Source organism: Rhinopithecus bieti, unplaced genomic scaffold, assembly GCF_001698545.2.
Source record: "Rhinopithecus bieti isolate Rb0 unplaced genomic scaffold, ASM169854v2 scaffold_22039, whole genome shotgun sequence".
NCBI classification, from domain to species: domain Eukaryota; kingdom Metazoa; phylum Chordata; class Mammalia; order Primates; family Cercopithecidae; genus Rhinopithecus; species Rhinopithecus bieti.
In genome coordinates this window covers 1,490,818-1,511,676 of record NW_016810828.1, presented here as the reverse complement: position 1 = coordinate 1,511,676, position 20,859 = coordinate 1,490,818, and the positions used below count along the sequence as shown (strand labels likewise).

General features: G+C 44.9%; 2 protein-coding genes across 2 annotated transcripts in view; one reads left to right on the top strand and one right to left on the bottom strand.

Moving 5' to 3' along the window:
* CRTAP (cartilage associated protein) overlaps positions 1-8,841 on the top strand; it is a 33,060-nt gene extending 24,219 nt beyond the window's left edge. The window contains exon 7 of the mRNA XM_017892922.1: positions 3,488-8,841. Coding sequence (XP_017748411.1) covers positions 3,488-3,541 — 54 coding nt within the window. The 3' untranslated portion in view covers positions 3,542-8,841. The remainder of the gene's footprint in view (positions 1-3,487) is intronic.
* Positions 8,842-13,512: 4,671 nt separating this feature from the next.
* The window catches only part of SUSD5 (sushi domain containing 5), a 67,151-nt gene continuing 59,804 nt past the window's right edge, over positions 13,513-20,859 (bottom strand). The window contains exon 5 of the mRNA XM_017892921.1: positions 13,513-15,100. Within this exon, the coding sequence (XP_017748410.1) occupies positions 13,809-15,100 (1,292 nt within the window). The 3' untranslated portion in view covers positions 13,513-13,808. The remainder of the gene's footprint in view (positions 15,101-20,859) is intronic.

Sequence of the window (20,859 nt, the reverse complement as noted above, 5' to 3'; positions counted from 1 at the left end):
AATACAATAGATTTTGTGTATTGATTCTGCAAACTTGCTGAACTTATTTATTAGTTTGTATGTATGTGTGTATTATTTTTCTTGCCTAATTGTTCTAGTTAAAACTTCTAGTACCATGTTGCATAGAAGCAGAGAGAGTAGGCCTGGCACAGGGGCTCATGCCTCTAAATCCCAGCACTTTGGGAGGCTGAGGCAGGAGGATCACTTGAACCCAGGAGTTTGAGACCAGCCTGGACAACATAGCAAGATCCCATCTCTACAAAAAATAAAAAAAATTAGGCCAGGTGTGGTGGCTCACGCCTGTAATCCCAGCACTTTGGGAGACTGAGGTGGGCGGATCACCTGAGGTCGGGAGTTTAAGACCAGCCTGGCCAATTGGTCGAAACCTTGTCTTTACTAAAAGTACAAAAAAATTAGCTGGGCCTGGTGGCACATGGCTATCGTCTCAGCTACTCAGGAGGCTGAGGCACGAGAATCGCTTGTACCCAGGAGGTGGAGGTTGCAGTGAGCTGAGATCACACCACTGCACTCTAGCCTGGGCGGCACAGTGAGTCACTGTCTAAAAAAAAACAATTAGCTAAGTATGATGGTGCATATCTGTAATCCTAGCTACTCATAAGGCTAAAGTGGGAGGATTGCTGGAGCTCAGGAGTGGGAGCGTACAGTGAGCCATGAGCATGCCACACTGCACTGTAGACTGGGTGACAGAGCGAGACTTTGTCTCTCTGGAAAAAAAAAAAAAGAAGTGGAGAGAGTAAACATCCTTGTCTTATTCCCAATCTTAAAAGGAAAAAGCATACAGTCTTTCAGCATTAAATGTGAAAATATGATATTAGTTGTGGATTTTTTGTAGGTGCCCCTATCAGGTTCAGGAAGTTCTATTTCTAATTCATTGAATTTTTTTTATCATGAAGTTGTGTTGAATTTTGTCAAATGCTTTTCTGCATCTGTTGAGATGATCACATGATTTTGTTTCCCTTGTTAGTTAATATTCATTATAAACATGACTTTTTAGTGACTAATATTACATGATATAGAATTTGTAGAAATAGAGCCTTTTTGTAGGCATTTAGTTTGCTTCTAACTTTTTTGCTTTTACAAATAGCATAGCAGGGACTAAATCGTTTACTTCTTCTCTAATCATTTCCTTAGAAAAAATTCCCAGTGGTGAAATTCCTGGTCTAAGGCTGCGAACACTTGGAAGACTTCTGATGTATAAGAACAACATATATAGAAAGCAAATCGTAGATATTAGAACACGAAGAGATTTTTTACAGGATTCAGTAAAGCTCTCTCATGTCACAGATAAGGAAATAAACTCAGAAAGAGAGAGTGCCTTGCTCACAGTCACACAGAGGGTTAGTAATCATCTGATGAACACACCAAGCTTATTGCAGGCTTTAAAATTCCTAGGATTCTTGGACTTGGCACTTTCAAGATAAAAGGACTTTGTTGAAGGTTCTGGAGTAGTTTGCTTATTAATTGAGGCTTTAGAATTGTGAAAGAACTAATCCATCTCTGAAGAATGAACCATTTTCTTACTATATACCAAATTATGGCAAGTAATACTTTGAAATGAAAATATAAGCAAAATCATAAAATTCTTAGTTTAATCCTTCCATTTTCCAAAGGACATACTACTACTTTAGCTGCTGATATGTGTGGCATTCTTCCTTATTATCTTTCTGGCATTGAAATGTATATAAGCACTCCTGAAGGTCTACATACTGGTTCAAAATTTTGCAGAGGTTTATTACAGTTTCAGAAACTTTTTAAAACAGGCTGAAATAGATGCTTCAGGTTTCAAGTTCTGATGGTTGTTTGCTTCAGGAAAGTCCAAAGAAACAGAATATAATTTGTTGGAAGGATTTATTGAGGGAGTACTCTCAGATAGGAACAGAATGAGGGTCGGAGTAAGGAGCTCAACAAAGATGTGGTCTCAGCTGGAGTCAAGCTTCGCCTGCTCCCACGGGGGACTCTGGAGCATGAATGGCACCGCAGAGTTGTTCCTGCCTTTTGTAGTCCCCCTTATCAGTCTGTCATTCATTCTTTGTTGCCAGGAAGGGCTGGTGTGTAACCTCCCTGGCAAGACTGCTGTTGTTTTTTTTTGTTGTTGTTGTTTGGCCAAAGACAATTGCCCAGAGATGGGGCAGCTGCTAGCCGTTAGCAAACAGCCCTCGCAGGAGTTGGGGATGGGTGCGCTGGGAAGGAGATCTGAGCGAGGCCCCACCAGTATTCACCACAACAGCCATGCAGGGGGTGCAGTTCTTTCATCTGTGCTGCCTCGGGCACTCATTACTAGTGAGCTAAAAGTAAATAATACCATCATCCCACAAGTCACAACAGACACACAGCAGGATATAGTAACTCCCTAAGCAGAAGTTATGGCTATACACATAATCCGTCTACTATGCTGTGTTTTCCTTTTGGGGTCTAGAAAGCAACTGAAAAACGCTTTTTCCAAGCCATAATGTTCTACTGTTACAATTTGAGTTTCTAACCTCAGGCATGACATAGTAGAAGTATTTGATGATAATACTAAGACTCCCATTTGTGTCTCATGTACTTGATAGGTTTTCCAGTTATTCCCAAATGCTGCAAGATTTTTGTAAATTTCTCTGTGTTGAAACATCAAAAGGAGCCAACAGGCTCTTGGCCTGGGATGGTGAGCTCAGTGAAGGGGTCGAGCTTTAGCAGGGGTGGTGGGGCCGGTCTGTGCTGACTCTTATGGAAGGTGCCTCAGCCTTGGTCATCCACTCATTCTCTGCAGAAAAGAGAATGGGTGTCATCAGCTGGTGGTCCAGGAGGGTTCTAGGAGAGAAGTCAGTGTGGAGAAAGAAATTGGGAACGGTGCTGGGCTGCTTCAAGTTGAAGTGTAAGGCTGATTGCAGGAGGGAGCAGGTGAGCTCCTGGTACCGACACTGGGCAAGTGGATCCCACTGTCCCTGTGTGTCTCTCCTGTAAGAGGGATGATTGCTTTAGTCATACCAGCAATATGTATGCATGCGCTCAGTCATTCATTCTTCAACATATTTATTGAGCACCTTCTGTGTGCTGGGCTCTGGGGAAGAAAAATCAACCCAGGCCCTGGTCCTTGAGAAGTTTGTGTTCTGGTGGTCAAGGCAGAAAGGCAACAGATAGAAAGTGTTCCTGTGGGAGACCTGCACATGAGAGGGGAGAAAGGGGAGTAGGCAGAGATGCACACAGGAGGGGCACTTGGTAGAGCCGTTCACAGGCTGGGCTGTCTGCCTCACACAGCATGTTGGCGGATCTCGCAGAGCACTTGATAGCAAGTTCAAATGGAGTGAAAGCCAAGGTCCCCTCCACAGGGAGAAATCAGGTCCTCTGGGCCCCTGAGAAACAGAGAAAACCTGTTTCAGCCAAAGCAGACAGTGGCAATGGCCTCTCGGGATACTGTTTCTGCTCATCAGCACTTTTAAAAGTCCAATGAGCCCATTTAACAAAGTTGTCCTGTTGTCTCTCACAGGGAGAAGTTGTGGAATATGTGGATGACCTCTTAGAACTGGAGGAGACCAGCTAGCCCACAGCAACCAAAGAGACTTCTTCTTGACGTTCAGGAAACACAGATTCTTTGTCCTTTTCCCAACAGCCCAGGCTGTTGATACCTCAGAGCCTTCCCTTTCCTCTCCGAAGTGAAAGGGAAGCCCCCATTTCTCTCACTACACGTCACCAGGGGTGAGCCTGCCTTTCCCATCTTCACACCTGCCACCTCGTGTTCACACCTATCTTTCTTACCTTCTTTTTGAGATGGAGTCTCGCTCTGTCGCCCAGGCTGGAGTCCTTTGGCACGTTCTCGGCTCACTGCAACCTCTGCCTCCTGGGTTCAAGCGATTCTCCTGCCTCAGCCTCCCGAGTACCTGGGATTACAGGCATGTGCCACCATGCCTGGCTAATTTTGTATTTTTAGTAGAGACGGGGTTTCGCCATGTTGGCCAGGCTGGTCTTGAACTCTTGACTTCAGGTGATCCACCTGCCTTGGCCTCCCACAGTGCTGGGATTACAGGTGTGAGCCACCGTGCCCGGCCTCTTTCTCACCTTTACACCTGTCTTCTTATCCTCACATCTGTTTTCACACCTTCACCCCTGTCTTTCTCATGTTCACACTTGTCTTCCCCGTGTTCATACCTGCCTTTCTCACCATTTTGGTTTGAAGGACAGTCTTCTCTGGCTTGTTTTTTTTTTTTTCCCAGAAAATCAGTATTATTTTTTAAATAAGAAAAACATTCCTAAAAGATGATAATTGTGAAAACCTCCTTTGGCTTGTTTGCTCTTCCAGCTTTTAGTCTCCTTTCTCCCCATCCAGGAAAGATGGTGGAAGACAAAGGCTAAATTTCTCCAGCCTCACAGTGGTTTTCACTTGGTCTGACTTGTACCAATTCTAGCACCCACTGAAAAACGAGTAGAGAGTGTAGAGTACAGAAATGTGGCTTTTGCCCCACTTTGCATCTCCAAAATCACAACGGTTGGCCAATCCCATTTGAGGACAATGCTTAGTTATGAGTCTCCGAGATGGAAAAAGAAGAAAGTCAGAGCTGTCTAGTTCCATTTATTCTTTGAGTAAATATTTATTGAGTACCTACTGTGTGCTAGGCATTGACCAGGGAACTACAGATACTTCACCGAATAACAGGGGAAAGTTCCCTGCGCTCATGGAGCTTACATTCTACAGGGAGAAAGAGATAGCCAATACATAGGAATAAATATATACAAGGTATCATACAGTGATAATTGCTATGGAGAAAAATAAAGCAGGGGAGGGAGGAAGAAATCCTGGAGATGAGGCTGCAGTTTTAAATGGGGCCTCACTGGGAAAGGGACGTCAGAGCAGAGACATTAGGAAAGTGGACCCTGGGCAAGGTCCAGGTTCCAGGTGGAGGAACAAGATGTGCAGTGCCCCTGCTCTGCATGCTCGGGGAAGAGCAGGGAGACCAAGCAAAGTCATGGGCAGGGGGAGAATGGAAGGAGAGACGGCTGGGGAGGAGGTCAGGTGGCGGAGGGCCTTGACGTGGCTTCTGCTGAGTGAGATGGGAGCCACTGGAGGGTTTGAACAGAGGAGTGCCTTGATTGATTTATATTTTGCAAGGGTCATTCCAGCTGCCATAGTGTGAAAAACTTTAGTGGACAAGGGCAGAAGGAAGAGGGAAGACCTGTTAGGAAGCTGCTGCAAGATTCCAGTCTTGGGCCTGGGCCACAGCAACAGCAGTGGCCAAATATCTAGATTTATTTTGAAAGCAGAGCCAATAGGATTTGCTGAGAGGTTGAATGTGCAGTGTAAGAGAAAGAAGAGTTAATGATGACATTAAGGTTTTCGGCCTGAATAGCAGGAAAGATGGAGTTACCGGTTACTGAAACGGAAGGATGGGCTGGGTAAGTAAGGAATTTGGTGCAAAGCAGGCTGTCTGTGGTTGGAATGGGAGGTTCTGGCTGCAAATCCAAGTGGAGAGTTTTCTCAGGTCAGGTCTGCAGCAGAGCTCGGGACAGGGATCTGAATGCACTTGGTTTATTGTGTGGGGTGCTCTCAGAAGGAACCCATGAAAGCCTCTAATCAGTCATTTATTGGCTGTGAGAAGATCCCTGGGAGTGCTGCTGGTACATTTGAAGGCAAGTGGCTTCAGTTGAGGGCAAGTCTCTGGAAAAGAGGCTGTAGGTATCTGGCAGCTACCATGCATGGTAGTGTGTTGGTGGTTGTGGGGTCCTGGGAACTGGGTCTGTGAAGGGATCTGGCAGGGCACCACAGCGTCCCCTACTGAACCATCAGCATGTTAGTGGCATTTAAAGCCATGTGGCCGGAGGGGCCAGTGAGATTGTCTCTTGAGTATTACTGAGAAGCAACAGAAAAGAGCCATGGATGGAGCCCTTGGGCCCTCTGGGAAATTGGAAATCAGCCAAAGAGATTGAGAAGGGGTTACCTTAAGGTCAGAGAAAACCAAGAGAGTGTGGTGTGCTGGAAGCTGAGCTTTCTTTATTCAGCCTCATTCCCTTCCCCAAAGAAGCCACTTGCGTAGTTGGGCCCCTCCAGGGTTGAAGGCAAGAGGAGAAAGGCACAGCATTTGGGAAACAAGACTTTTCCTGCAATAGCCTGGGAAGGAATAAAAGGATGGAGTGTTTGGGTTTTTGTGTAATGGTGGTTCATTGGGGTGGAACACTCACACATGGTGCTTTTCTGGGCTTTCCTTATCCCTCAGAACACTCGACCAACCTCGGGGAACTCGGGCACATCCTTCTGTTTCTCCTTCAGTTCCATCCTGCTTCCCTCATCCCTTCTGACACCATGTCCTCACTCACCTGCACAAGAATCCCTGCATCAGGTTCTCTTTTGAGGGTGCCCAACCCAGGACAGTCCCCTACCACTTCTGTCTTGGGCTGAAGTTGCCCATGTCCGCAGAGGCTGTACTCCCAGTGGGCGTGTTAGACCCGAAGAGTCAGTGTTATTACTGGTGGATGCACCATGTCCACAGCAGCCCCCCAGTCCCAGCGATGCGTCAGATCTTATGTGGCTTCCTGCTGGGGGAGATGGCCTTTGCCCACGGGATGCCGGGTTCTCCTTTATTTCCTCACCCCACCCTCTACTCCACCAGAGAAACTTCCTTTTGAACTCAGTGCGGAAGAGGGTGATGAGACAGGACTAGGAAGTAGTGGAGGACCCAGCGAGTGGACGCCCTGCTCCGGGATTCCTGAGCCTGTAAATAGTGTGCCCAGCAGCTGTGAACTCCCCTTATAGCCCTGGGCTGCAATGTCCTTCCCAGCTGTGTGAGAAAATGAAAGCCGACGTCCACAGGGACCCAGGCTGGGTTGGGTGTTGTGACTTACTCCACCTCTGTACCCTGCAGCGGTCCCGTTGGGTCCTTGTGAGCTTGGGGTGAGCTTTCTGTACATGATGTTGTTCCACATATGGGTTGAGTTGGCATGGTAGGGGGTCCTCGTTTACTCTCTGAAGTTGGCCTCCTTTCACTGGGGATTGAAAAGCACGTCCACCCCACCCTAGCGATGTCCCCTGAGGACCCTGGTGATAGTACAGTCAATATTGTCAGTACTTTGCTTTGATTGAAGGCTGTGGCGCTGAGTTACCAAAATTTCTATTTCAAAGGAAACCAAACCTTAAAAAAAAGAAAAAAAAAAAAGTGGGCTGGTTCTTCCAAACCTACCGTGAAACCCTGATGTGCAGGCTGCACTCAGTGACCTCAACCCAACACCTCCCTTTGTTTCTTGGAAGAGCCTAGAAGATTCCTGGATTGAGACCCCATTGGTTCAGCCTCAGTCTGGCCTGTCTTGAAAAAAACAAACACATTTGTAAGCTCTGTGGGAGCTTCCAGGCCCGCTGTAAGATGCCTCGCTTGTCCTCTGACCCATCAGCATGGAGCCCAGTGGTTGCTTTTTGGTTCTGCAGGCTGGTGGGGAGGCCGCCCATCGTGGTGGGGCATCTGTCCAGCCCCATTGCCACTCAGGGCATCCAAGCAGGAGGCACCCGCTGGGAAGGGTCTAAAGATACTCCTTGTGGCCACTGCTACTGTTCACATTTGACTTGCGGAGAAGTGAAGGGCTGAGGGGAGGTTTGTGTACACACATGTAATTAAAAGTGACTAACTGACCGAAATGAGCACATACCAACATATGCAACATACTAAAATCTTCCTGATTTTTGAGACTTTCTAATTACTACAACTAACCTGTTGTGCTCACCTCTGGAATTCAGAAAGAGAGCCACTGCGAGCAGTGACCACAAGGCCTGCCTAGGAAGGAAATGTGTGCTTTCAGTTCTTATTAGGGAAATTTTAAGAGCACAAAAATTTTATTGAACCCACCTCAGTGGCAAACAGAAAATGATTTGTCAGATTGTCAGTGGGAAGGGGTTTATTATGACTGCTGGTGGAATAAACAGTGACCGGCTTCTGCCAACATTTATGGAAATAACGTTTCTAAGTTTTAAATGTGAGCTGTAAACCGAAGCCACTTCAGTTAAAAAAAAAAATCAATACTTAAACTGTAGGGAAAAGGTGGATCGGTGCCAGAGAAAACATTATTTAATAGTGTCGGAACATGGAACTGCAACACAGTTTGTAGCAAGGCACTGAGAAAAACCCACAACTAATCCTTCATCGCAGCTGTCTGAACTCTTGATCATCTGCCATCCCCCAAACAGGGACTTCTTTTTTTCTGGTGACTCCAGGCCTGAATGACCTAGTGTGGAGAGTTTAAACTATGTACAAGGGAGGAAAGAAAAACGGAAAGGAACCTTAAGTAAGCCTCAGCCAAAGGTTTTATGCGTGGGACTTCCTGTGCCTGCAGCCAGGGGCAAGACTGATCCCCATGCCTGTCCCCATGACATCTCCCTGAAAGAGAAGACACCATGACAGCCCGGCTTTGCCTTGCCTGACCCACTCCTACCCCAGAAATAAGAATCAAGAGCAGCCATGGTTATCCTTAGAGTGTTTTCCATCTAGGGCCAGCCACATATCCTGGCACCTGACACTGTCCCCACAAAAATAGCTGACTTTTGTTGCTTGTTGAATGAATGAGTTGGCTGTAGATCCTCTCGGAGCTGGCAGGTAGGATATTAGTGCCTCATTTTATAAGAAGAGAATAGGAAGGAATTAAGCAATTTGGCCAACAGATACAAGATTCCAGAGTTTTATCTCCCACTTTACGGTAGCAGTCAGTAGGCCAAACTCCAAAGACCACTGCTGATGTCTTTCTCTGCCTCCTCTCTTTGGGTTAGTGTGGTATGTACAAGCTCACTCTTGTTGAAAATTAGAACTCAGAAAATAGTTGAAAACAAAAGCTTTTGTTTTCTTTTACATCACATTAAATGTTTTACTTTGCTTATTCTCTATTTTCTATTCTATCCACTGGACAGGGATGTCTTCACTACATTCTGGAAGCTATGTTGTAATGAGCTCTGTTTTCTCAGGTCTGTGAAATTTCTGACATTCATCTAACAAAGTAGAAACTTCACACCAGGGACTCCTGGATCTCATGCAGGAGGACTGGTCCTTGCTAGCCATGAGCTGGCTGAGGTCCTGTCAGGCAGTAGAGGCTCATGCCTCTCCCCAGGAAGATTGTGTTTCAGAGGAGATCTGGAATCTCACTAGGAAAAACATTTGGAATCTGTTTCAAACAGGGACCCAACGCATCTTCAGGCATGACTGTCAACAGCAACTATGCTCCATGCATGCCACTAAGGGGCAGGCAGGAGAAAGAATAGTAGAAGGAAGCAGGTGGAAAGAGCGAGGAACCAGCCAGCACAAAAAGAAGTCCACGTTATGGAGAGTTCAAACAGCTGTCTGAAGAAGAGGTGGAGGACATGGAGATAAGCCCAAGAATTCCAGAGGATGTGGTAAAAAATCTGGACTGAGGAGGAGAGGAGGTGCAGGGAATAAGAGTTGAGTTGATGGATGTCTTAGGTCAGAATCCTTTGAAGCAAGGGAAGTGATGGGGTGCTCTCAAGAGAAGGGGTGTGAGGGAAACAGGAAGGAGCTAGTAAGGATGTGTCTTCAGTTGGAGACTGGCTTCAGCCTGATCTCATGGGAGCTCTGGAGCATGAATCACATTGGAGTTGGTCCCACCTTGAGGCAAGGAGGCCAGCCTTTTGCATTCCCATGACAGCTGGTCATTGGTTATAGGCTGCCCTAGCAGAGTATAAGGTGGTCTAACTTCCTGGGTGAGGGAACTCCCAGTAGGCCAAGGGCATTTCTCTGTGTTGGAAGGGTACACTTATGTGCTTATGAGCATTTTACCAGCCAACACTCAGGGCAGCTGGAAGATGGGTTCACCTACCTAGCAAAGGGGACTTGGGAGGGGCATCAACAATGTCCACAACATTGGAAGGCTTGGGAGGCATGGATCTGTGGTGGTCATGGACGTGAAAATGGACGTAAGGCAGATGGGATTGGTGCTGATGGTGTCTGAGCTGGATTTGCTAGTTGCCCTTCCACATCTCTTCCAACAGGCCCCTCCAACATGCCTGATGTCCCAGGAGCCTGACCTCTATGATTCCATTGCCTGGACTTCTTCACCCTCTGATTTCCAGTTGCCACTGGGACATGCCAGCAAGAGATGGCAGGGTGAGACAAGGTCTGGGTCCTTAAAATCTTTGCTTCCTCCAGGCCACAGTTGGACACTGGCTGCATTCTCCTTGAGGCCAGAGCCCTTGTCCTGCAGGGCCTTTCCTATTGCTGAGCTCTTGTTGGCTCTCTAACAGGTCCCCACCATCCCTTGATGGTTCCCCTAACTCTCCCCACACCTTTGTGAACAGTCCCTTCAGCTAACCCTCTACTTACTCCTTTGAGTGTCCTGTGAAGAGAAAGGGGATAATCAGTTCTCTCTTAGGCCAGTGCTTCTCAAGCTTTACCATTCATGCCTGCCACCTGGGCATCCTGTTAGATGCAGATCCTGATTCAGCAGTCCTGGGGTGCGGCCTGAGATTGTGTACTTGCTTGCAGGGCCTGGGCTACCAGGGCAGGAGCCGCACTTTGAATAGTGAGGTCCTGGGTGTTTCATTGCAGTGAAGTGAGTGGTCTCTGGTTGGGGCAAGGAAGAGGGAAGTAGGGAGGGAGGAGGGGCAAGAGTGTCACAAACTTCCCTAAAATCCTGCTGCAGGAGGTAACATAGCTGAGAGTTAGGTTTAGAAAGGACAGTCTTAGATCTTAGATATAGTAAGTATTAAGACATTATTTTCAAGATTACTAGATAATTTTTTTTTTTTTTTTTTTTTTTTTTGAGATGGAGCCTTGCTCTGTCCCCCAGGCTGAAGTGCAGTAGCATGATCTCAGTTCACTGCAACCTCCACCTCCCGGTTCAAGCAGTTCTCCTGCCAGAGCCTCCCGAGTAGCTGGTACTACAAGCGTGCACTACCACGCCCAGCTAATTTTTGTATTTTTAGTAGAGAAAAGGTTTCACCATGTTGGCCAGGCTGGTCTCGAACTCCTGACCTCAAGTGATCTGCCTGCCTTAGCCTCCCAATGTGCTGAGATTACCAGTGTGAGCCACTGTGCCCAGTGAGATTTTTTTTTTTTTAAACCATGGTGCAGTAGCCTAGAAATAAAATACATTCAGCAACTGTTGGGGCAATAATTATTTATTTTAAATATCTCAGAAGCTTTGTGTTAATAGAACCCCCTCCCCTAATTTTCATGGGCATTAAACATTCACCATTCTCAAAACATGCATGACATACAATTTAGATTTATAGTATTTTAATCATTCCCTTTCAACATGCAGTTTTAGATTCTATAACATTAATTTAGAGGATACCACACCAATAAGAACTTAAAAACTGATGTGTTGGGTTTATTTCACAGTCCATGTCTACAAATAAAACATTTACATGTACTGATAATTTGTAATAAATTTATTAATACACATGTATTAATATTGCCTATTTATTTGTTGGTATAAATTCAATGTTTTGGGTTATTCCATAATAATAGTTACTAACACAGTCCCAATGCTGGGACAGAGGTTATTTTATATAGTTAAAAATAGAAAAGTTATCTTGCAGTAGATTAGGATCTAATTTATAAATATATACAGTCTCTGGCTTTTATTCTATTATGTTTTGCTTTGGCTACATGCAGAAAGCATTTTATTCCTATTGTTCTTGACTTCATCTGATGCATAGGTATTCTAGTTGGTGCCTTCAGGCTTTATTTTACCCAACTATGGGGACTAAGATCTTTGATTATGCTGCTTTTCTTTATGGCTACTTCGCCTAGTATTTTTCCAAAGCTTGCTGAAAAGAGGTGGCAGGGTAGAAAGCATGTTGTGAATTCTTTTTTCCTTAGGTAAAACACCACCAAAAATTTTTCAATCATAAAAAAGATCAGGATTTCCCTCTACCACACAAAAACACTTAGACTCCTGTGGTGTCTCAAAATTAATGTATTGTGTTCACCTTTTACCACTGATAACTATTTCCAAGAAGGTGATTCATATTAGAAAAATATAACATGTTTCATTTCTGTGCCAACATACAGGAGACTATTGCAGGTGGCATTTGGGCAGCTTCAAATGCCACCTCAGCTGCACACAGCCATGCCTGACTTCCACACAACACACACCACATACTCATCTTCTGTGCCTTTAGGAGTTCAGCTGGCCTTGAAGTTCACATTTGAGCTTATTATAAACCAACAGGCTCTCAAACTTGAGTGCACATCAAAATCACCTGCAGGGCTTGTTAAAAACACAGAGAACTGGGCCCTACTCCCAGGGTTCCTGTTTCCTGAGTCTAGGGTGGGACTAGAGAATCTGCATCTCCAACAAATTCCCAGGTGATGCTGATGCTACTGGTCTGAGGACCACACTTTGAGAACCACTGCCATAAACCATACTGGCTGAGCCACCCTAAGGAATGATTTAGATGCTATGAAATGGGTTGCCCAACAGACAGGATGGCTTCTGTTTCCACAGAACTCCCAGTTTCCACACTGGAGAACAGATCAGCACAGATCATTTCATACTCTTTTACAGATTCTTCTGCTTCTCCATCAAGTATGTGCCCATACTTGATATCCTGGTGTTCGGCCCTCTGAAAACATTTCTTTTTTTTTTTTCTCCTGTGTCATTCCATCTTACTGGAGTTCAGAGAAATGGTTAATCCTGAGAGAGGAAACCAAGGACTGAGTTTTGTTAGTCCTGGCAAAAATTCCAAGACATTCCTAGGCACAGACTGGTCAAGGACAACTAGGCCACTGCTTCTGAGAGGAAATGGTACTTACTGGTACAAAGCTAACTTTGTTTTTAAAAAATAATAGCAAATCCTTAACCAGGAAAGATTGAAAATAAAATAGAATAAATGATAGGCTGTCCCACAAAATGGAGGGAACAGAGAGGGATGTGTGTTTCTTCATTCCTCACCTCCCCCAACAAAATGTCAGTCTTAAATTCTCTCTAATTTCAAGAAACAACGAAAAAAGAAACCTCAGAGCTTCTGGACTGTGTCCTGGCTCTTGGTTCATCTGCCCTCAGCAACATCACAACATTAAAAGGAAACAACCCATTATTCTTCCATATTCCTCTCCCAATAATTCAATATCTATGTCCTAAATACTGCTGCTCTCATACACTTGGTTTATCATGACTATTTATAAAATTTCAGGGCATGAAGCTGGTGATCTTCTTTCTTCAAAAAGGTAATACTGTCATGTGGCCCACACCTGGAATCCTAGCACTTTGGGAGGCTAAGGAGGGCGGATCACTTGAGGTCAGGAGTTCTTGACCAGTCTGGCCAACATGGTGAAACTCCATTTCTACTAAAAATACAAAAAAAATTAGCCGGGCGTGGTGGTGCATGCCTGTAATCCCAGCTACTTGGGAGGCTGAGGCAGGAGAATTGCTTGAACTTGGGAGGCAGAGGTTGCAGTGAGCTCAGATTGTGCCACTGCACTCCAGCCTGGGCAACAGCATGAGACTCCATCTCAAAAAAAAAAAAAAAAAAAAAAAAAAAAAATAACAATAATAATAATAATAATAATAATAATAACAATACTGTGATGAAGGAAGAGGCGATTTTCAACCTCACACTGGAAACTGGACCCAAGCACAGGTCTGGGATTAGTGTAGTCAATTCCACGGCAGATGGTGAAGACACTGATGTGAGTGATGATGCCACCAAAGCCTCCCTGCCCTCCCAGGTGCTCCAGAGACACTTCTCAGCCTATAAAACAAAGAGCTGAGGAAAACATGATGAGCCCCAGTCCACCTGCATCATGCTCTAGTAAATTATCAGTGTGATGTGTCACAGTTATTTTCCTCCCAAGTGGCTTTGGGAGAACCCACTCCGAAGGTGCCTAGACCTTCTCCATCTCGATCTGCTGGTGGTAGTGCCGAGCCTGCCGCTGGCCAACATTCAGCTTGTACACGGAGCTCTTGTGCTGGTACTTGCGGTAGCCCCACACCATCCCCACACCTGCCAGGAGCAGCAGTAGGCACAGGACGGTGACAATGGTGGCGATCACAGGGCCTCTGCTGAGGCCAGGACATCTGCCTCCCACACATGACTCCAAGGTGGGATGAAGCTCCTCGCTTGTACCCGGCCCAGGGCCTTCCTGTCCAAAGAAGTCTTCAGACAGCAGGTATGGGAAGCTGTCCTGGATCTCAGGAGCAGTGGTTTCTCCTGGAGGCTGGGTGGTTGTCATGATCGTTGAGGGGATGTGGTTAGGTGTCTGCTTGACAGTGGTCGCTGTTAATATCTCCAGGGTGGAGCTGGTGAGCTCATAGGGCAGGGTGGCCATCGGAGACTCCTCTGTGGTGAATCTCCAGGGTAGAGTTGACTGGTACTTGGTCAAGTCACCATCCCCATTGCCCTCAGGCTCGGACACACTCATGGGTCTGAGCGCCAAAGCTTCCACATCTAGCATTTGAGATGGAAGAACTGAACTATGGGTCATGCCCTCGCTTGGTGTGAGGGTGCTACTCCAGGGCTTCTTAACTTCCACAAGAATGGGCTGATCAGGAGTAAGTAGGATGTTTTCATCTAGTTCTACTGACCCATCCCCTTTGTCCCCATCTTCTTCCTCTTCTGCCTCTGTCTTCCTCCAAGCCCCATCTGTCACAGGGTAGCCATCTAACCAGGACTCATCACTGCTGCTCACCACAGGATCCCCTGCCTTGCTATCATTCTTGCCCATAAATGGCCCCAAGGGACCATCAGTGTTGTCATAGATCACCTTAGTTTCAGGTTCACCTGGGACCAATTTTACACCACTGTGGTTGTCTCCAGCAGAAAAGTGCTTTTTGGTGTCATCATCCACCTCCTTTTCCAACCCAGGCTTGTGGAAAGCCTCAGCAGGAAACCAGAACAAGTGCTTCTGGAGCAGCCGCGATCCTGGCGAGTCTGCAGGGACACTGCTCCCAGCGCCAGGCAAGCCTGTGGTTGGCACAAAGCCTTTATCCTGGGCTATGTTTTCTCTCCCCACAGAAATGGAGACCAGATGGTCCTGTTTTGGAGCCTCCTCAGACAAGTCTCCCTGACTCCTGTCCTCTTCTGCCTCTGTCCGGGAATCCTCCATGAGCTCTCTGAATGACACAGATCTGTCATCAGGGAAGTTATCTTCATAGTCAATGTGTGCCTCAGCCTCATCTGGAAGGAAAGAGGGAAAAACCTCATTAGCTCCAAAGGCACAGAGCCAGTATAGAACACAAGAAAAGGAAATTAAAAGCATAAGGGCTGGGACAGAATAAATAATACTGTTATTATTCACAGATGATATGACTGCGTATCATAGATAAACCCAAAGAATCTACATATGAACATTACAATTAACTACAATTAACATCTGAGCTTAGACCAGGCATGGTGGCTCACACCTATAATCCCAGCACTTTGGGAGGTCCAGGCAGGTGGATCACTTGAAGCCAGGAGTTCGAGACCAGCCTGGTCAACGTGGCGAACCCCCATCTCTAATAAAATACAAAAAAATAGCCAGGCATAGTGGCATATGCCTGTAATCCCAGCTATTCAGGAGGATGAGACATGAGAACTGCTTGAACCCAGAAGAAGGAGGTTGCAGTGAGCCAAGATCACATCACTGCACTCCAGCCTGCGTGATAGAGTGAGACTCAAAAACAAAAACAACTCAAAAACAACAACGACAAAAAAACATGTGACTTTATTAGGGATACTAGGTCTATAGTAAATATAAACATCAATTGTATTTCTAAATACTGTCAATAAACAGAAAATTAAAATTTAAAAGGATGCCATTTATAATAACATTAAAAAAACCAAACCTATAAGAATAAATCTAACAAAAGATGTCCAAGACTTCTGCATGGAATGATATAAGACATTGCTGAGCAAAATTAAAGAAGACTTAAATGAATGGAGGAATAGATCATGATCATGTAGTAGAAGGCTCAAGATTGCTAAGTTGGCAATTCTGTCCCAATTGATCTACACAGATCTAATACAATTCTAATAAAAAATCTCAGACATTAACTGAATGCTAAAGTTTATGGAAATGCAATGAACCAAGAATAGACAAGGCAATATTGAAAAAGAAGAAAAAGCTGGAAGACATATGCAAAACATTTCAAGATTTACTGTAAAACTGAATTACCTTTTAAGGCTGTGGTATTGGCACAAGGACAGATAATTAGATTACATTAAAATTAAGATCTTCTGTTCATTAAAAGCTACCACGAAGAGAGTTACAATGCAAGGCAGAGTTAGAGAAGATATCTGCAACGCATATAACTCTAAAGGGCTCATATCCAGAATTAGAAAGGACTCCCACAAATCTATACTAAGTAGATAGACAAACCATAGAAAAATTGGCAAGATACTTGAATTGGCACATCATCAGAAAGATATCAGATTAGTCATTAAACGTGGAAAGATGTTCAAGCTCACTAGTAAGATAGTCATAATGAGATACCATTGCATAGCACCAGAATGGCTAAAATTAAACAGATCGACAATATCAAATGTTAACTAGGATATACAGCACTGTTAGTGGGAGTGTGAACTGGAACAACCACGATGGAAAACTGTTTGTGCATCTCTACTAAAATTGAACATATGGATGCTCCATGACACAGCAATTCTACTCCTAAATATACACTTAACAGTAATGTGTGCATATGGGCACCAAAAGACATGCCTAAGAATGTTCATAATCGTAAAAAACTGGAAGCAATTCGAGTGTCCATTAACTGCAGAACCGGTACATCAATTACGGGATACTCAAACAATGCAAATCTGTACATCAATAAACATGAACCAACTACTGCTTCCCACAACAAAATAGATGAATTGCATGGTCATAATGTTAAGCCAGGCACAAAAGAGCACACTCTGTGTTGATTCTATTTATATAAAGTTAAAAAACAGGCAGAATTAATCTATGGATGTCGAAACTCAGGATGGTGGTTACACTTGGGTAAGAGAGAAGGGGTGATGACTGGGTCTGGTACAAACAGGACTTTTAGGGTGCTGGCAGTATTTGATTTCTTCACTGTGTCAAGGCCTAAATATCTGTGTTTATTCTTGATAATTCATTGGTTTGTTGCCTTATGATTTGTATGTATTTTATAATTAAGTTAAAAATGCATCTTTCTTTTTTTTTTTTTCTTTTTTTTTTTAAAGACAGAGTCTCTCTCTGTCTCCTAGGCTGCAGTGCAATGGCGCAATCTAGGCTCACTGCAACCTCCGCCTCCCAGGTTCAAGCGATTCTCCTGCCTCAGCCTCCCGAGTAGCTGGGATTACAGGTGCACACCACCACGCCCAGGTAATTTTTGTATTTTTAGTCGAGACAGGGTTTCACCATGTTGGTCAGGCTGGTCTCAAATTCCTGACTTCATGATCTGCCCATCTCGGCCTCCCAAAGTGCTAGGATTACAGTCATGAGTCACCACGCCCGGCCCCCAATGCATCTTTTAAAACACTGATTTGCTCTTTGTAAAACTTCCAAGTCATGGGATGATGCTGTGAAGTATTCTGAATCCAACTGAATAAGATTCAATAGAGCCCCACAACTAGGAGACCAGAATGTAAGGACAGTCTGACGAGAGGGGAATCAACTGGTCAGGAAAGCTCAAGAAGCTGGTGTCCTCAGAAGACAGCAGCAGCCCTTTGAGCTTCCCCTCTCTCAATGGTCTTTGAAAGCCAAGTCCTACTGGAAGATACATTTAAATTATTAAAACAGACTGGTTCTCCCACTTAACTTTCAACTTCGGAAGAACAAAATGCACAGAGCTCCAGAGTCAAGGTCTAGATGGAATGCTGAGGTGTCATGTGGTGCATTCCTGGGTTCTGAAACTAGATTAGTGGGTAGCTGGCTTATTTCTGAAGGCTATTAAGAGAATAAGACTCTGTATCTTGCTTATTTAATGACTGACAGAGTTATAAATAAAATTTAACAATCTTTTCTGATCTGCTCCTGAAATGTAAGCCCATTCACTTTACATGTGTCCTCAGTCAGAAAAGGGAAACAGTGGATGAAGAGCAAACATTACTGATAAATATCAAATGCATGTGTGTTTTATGCTTAGAAAAGGATGGCCAATGATTATACCCCATTGTGTCCTGTTCACAAAACCTCACACAAAAAACACATCAGATGGCTGGACCATTCTTATCAGCCTTGTAGAATTCAAATACAGGCTCCCAGTGCTCAACCAGGCGCCTCCCTTCACATTCCCTGTTATATCCTCATTTCAAATTCTGCACTGACGCGCTCCTTCATTCAACAGACCTCACTGAGTGCTGACTATGTGCCAGAGCTTGGGATCACTGGTGAACAGGATAAATACTCCCTTCCCCCTTGGAGCATATGGGACAGAATCTCAAGGTCTTGCATCCTATAGGATTGAACTTCAACGATTTTGTGTGCACAAATTTTCACCCAACATTCTGAACGAACATTAGGTTTTGCATTGAAGTACTGTCCTTCCTTCAAAAACAACAAAATGAAATGAATGTCACTATGACAGAACTTTTCTCTACAATTTACTCAAAATATATAGACAAGTCACACTGAGATTTAAGGTCATGACTTGTATCTTTGACCTCAGGATAAGGGGATTAGATTGCTTATGCACATGTCTGTCCTACTGGCTGTGGAAGACAGATTACAATAATGGCCACAAATCTCCACTTTTTCCTGCATCAAGTCCTTTTGCAATGTGCCTTTGCATGACTTCCCATGAAAAGTTTGGGCCCGTTTTTCCATCTCTAGAATCTGGGCTGACCTCGTCCCTTGTTTTGACCTATGGAACGCAATGAAAGTGTTGCATGCCTTTGCTCTCTGCCTTGGAGCCCTGCCAGCTGCCATGTGAACAAACCGGGATGCTGAAGGATAAAAGACCCCATGAAGGAGAGGCAAACGTCCCAACCGAGGCCACCCTAGATCAGTCAGCTCTGGCTGACCACATTCACCTGAGTGAGCCCAGCCCAAACTGCTGACTCAAAGAACTGGAACAGAATAAATGATTGTTGTTTCATGCCACTAAGCCTTTTAAGGATGGTCCATTATGCAGAAAAAGCTAACTGACACACTAGCAATAGTAATGAGCTGCTTGGGGGGCAGGGCCCAAGGCACTGTGTCCCTAAAGTAGAACAGTGCTTATCTACTATAGGTATTCTTATAGGTATTCTCGAGTGAGTGAAAAAGTAAATGGTTCTGGGAGGAAAATGGGAAAAATCTGCAATAGCTCAGATCTCAAGCTTCTCTTCATCCCTACCTTAAAACTGTTCCGCACTGAGATCAATTTCCAGGAGCACAGTCTCCCAAAACACAAGAGGACTATAGGCCCACTTCTAAATTACACGAAATGAATTACTTGTACCCATAGTCTCTCATCACACCCCAAAGACCCTCTGAAAAGATGCCATTGTTGAAGGACCAATTGAATACAAAAACACACACGGGTGTGCACCACATACATGCACACAACACACACCCTCACATACTGGTGAGCAAATTGCTGTCACAGCCTAGCTGGTGAGAGCATCTCTTCTCATCCCAGCCTCTCCTCGGTGCCCATATTCTTATCAATTTAAAAGGGTAGCCTAGTAGAACTCCCTCCCCACTGCTAGTCAGTTTCAAGCAGAGTGGTGATCCTGCTCCATCAAAGTTTGCTCCTAATGCATAGAAACTTGGCATTCCACATGTCTGACTGGTCATTTTTGCCCCAAATCTGCCTCAATGAATTTGTTTTTAATTAAAGAAAATAATATATTCTGTGGTACTGCAGAAGAAATTATCTTTGCGAAACAATACACATTTGCCAGTTGTCTCCTAGAGGTTCTGCTGTTGAGGATGAATATCCCTGTTCTTAGCCAGAACCCGGCCCTCTTTCATGAGGGGATAAGGTAGGAAGCAGTAACTCTCCAAGATCATTTTTCCTCAAGAAGCTTCCACCTACTTGAAAGCATAGGCTTCATGCACCAGCTGTAATGCCAGGCCTCTTTCCACATGTTATTTTACTATGGAGTATTTTTTGTTGCCTCACTGCAGCCCCAAGACATCAAACTATGAAGGACCCCAGATTCTATTTCATTCCATGGTATTTTTGTCATTTCCCGTTCTTGCTTGCATGAATCCGGACAGTGCATTAATTTTCTTTCAGGTCATCAACTCACTGACTTTCAGTTCACTGACGGTTGGGAGTAAACAAGCTGTTTGTGCTGAACTCAGTCAGCATGATGAAAGGGACCAACATCTGCACAGAGCTTTGCCAAAGGCAGTCCCGGGTGATGGGAAAGCCAGCAGCCTGTCGGTGCCAATGTGGGTGCTGAGTCTAAGTGCTTCCTCACTGTCCTCACAGACCGCCATCTTGTCACCTCTGCAGATGCCAAGACTGATACGGTCCATGGGAAAGCAGAATTCTACCCAAATAACCAACAGCTGAAAAGAAGTGTGACTGTAGGGATACTCAAGATCTTCCAGCACCTCAGAATATCTGTGGCCCTGATAAGTCTCGCGGTAACCTCTGCTCCGGCTTCTTCCCTGTCTCTTCTGCCCACACCCCATATTTCACTTCCATCCGCCCCAGTGCCCCCTGCTTTTTTGTTCTTGCTTCTGACTGCCCTTCCATCTGCTCTTCTTCCTCCTTCTTCTACCTCATCACTTATGTTCCAGACCACTTGAATAAGTATTGGGGACACAGGCCAAAATTGCCTTATGAACAGGGTGCATCACAGGCCACGCTTGAAAATATCTAAGTGTTCCAGTTGAAACTGTATCATATATTTTCCCTCCCCCGTACCTATCAAAATGGGGAAACACCACCAAACACAAACACACACACACATACACACACACACACACACATACACACACACACAGATACACACACACACACATACACACACACACACACACATACACACACACA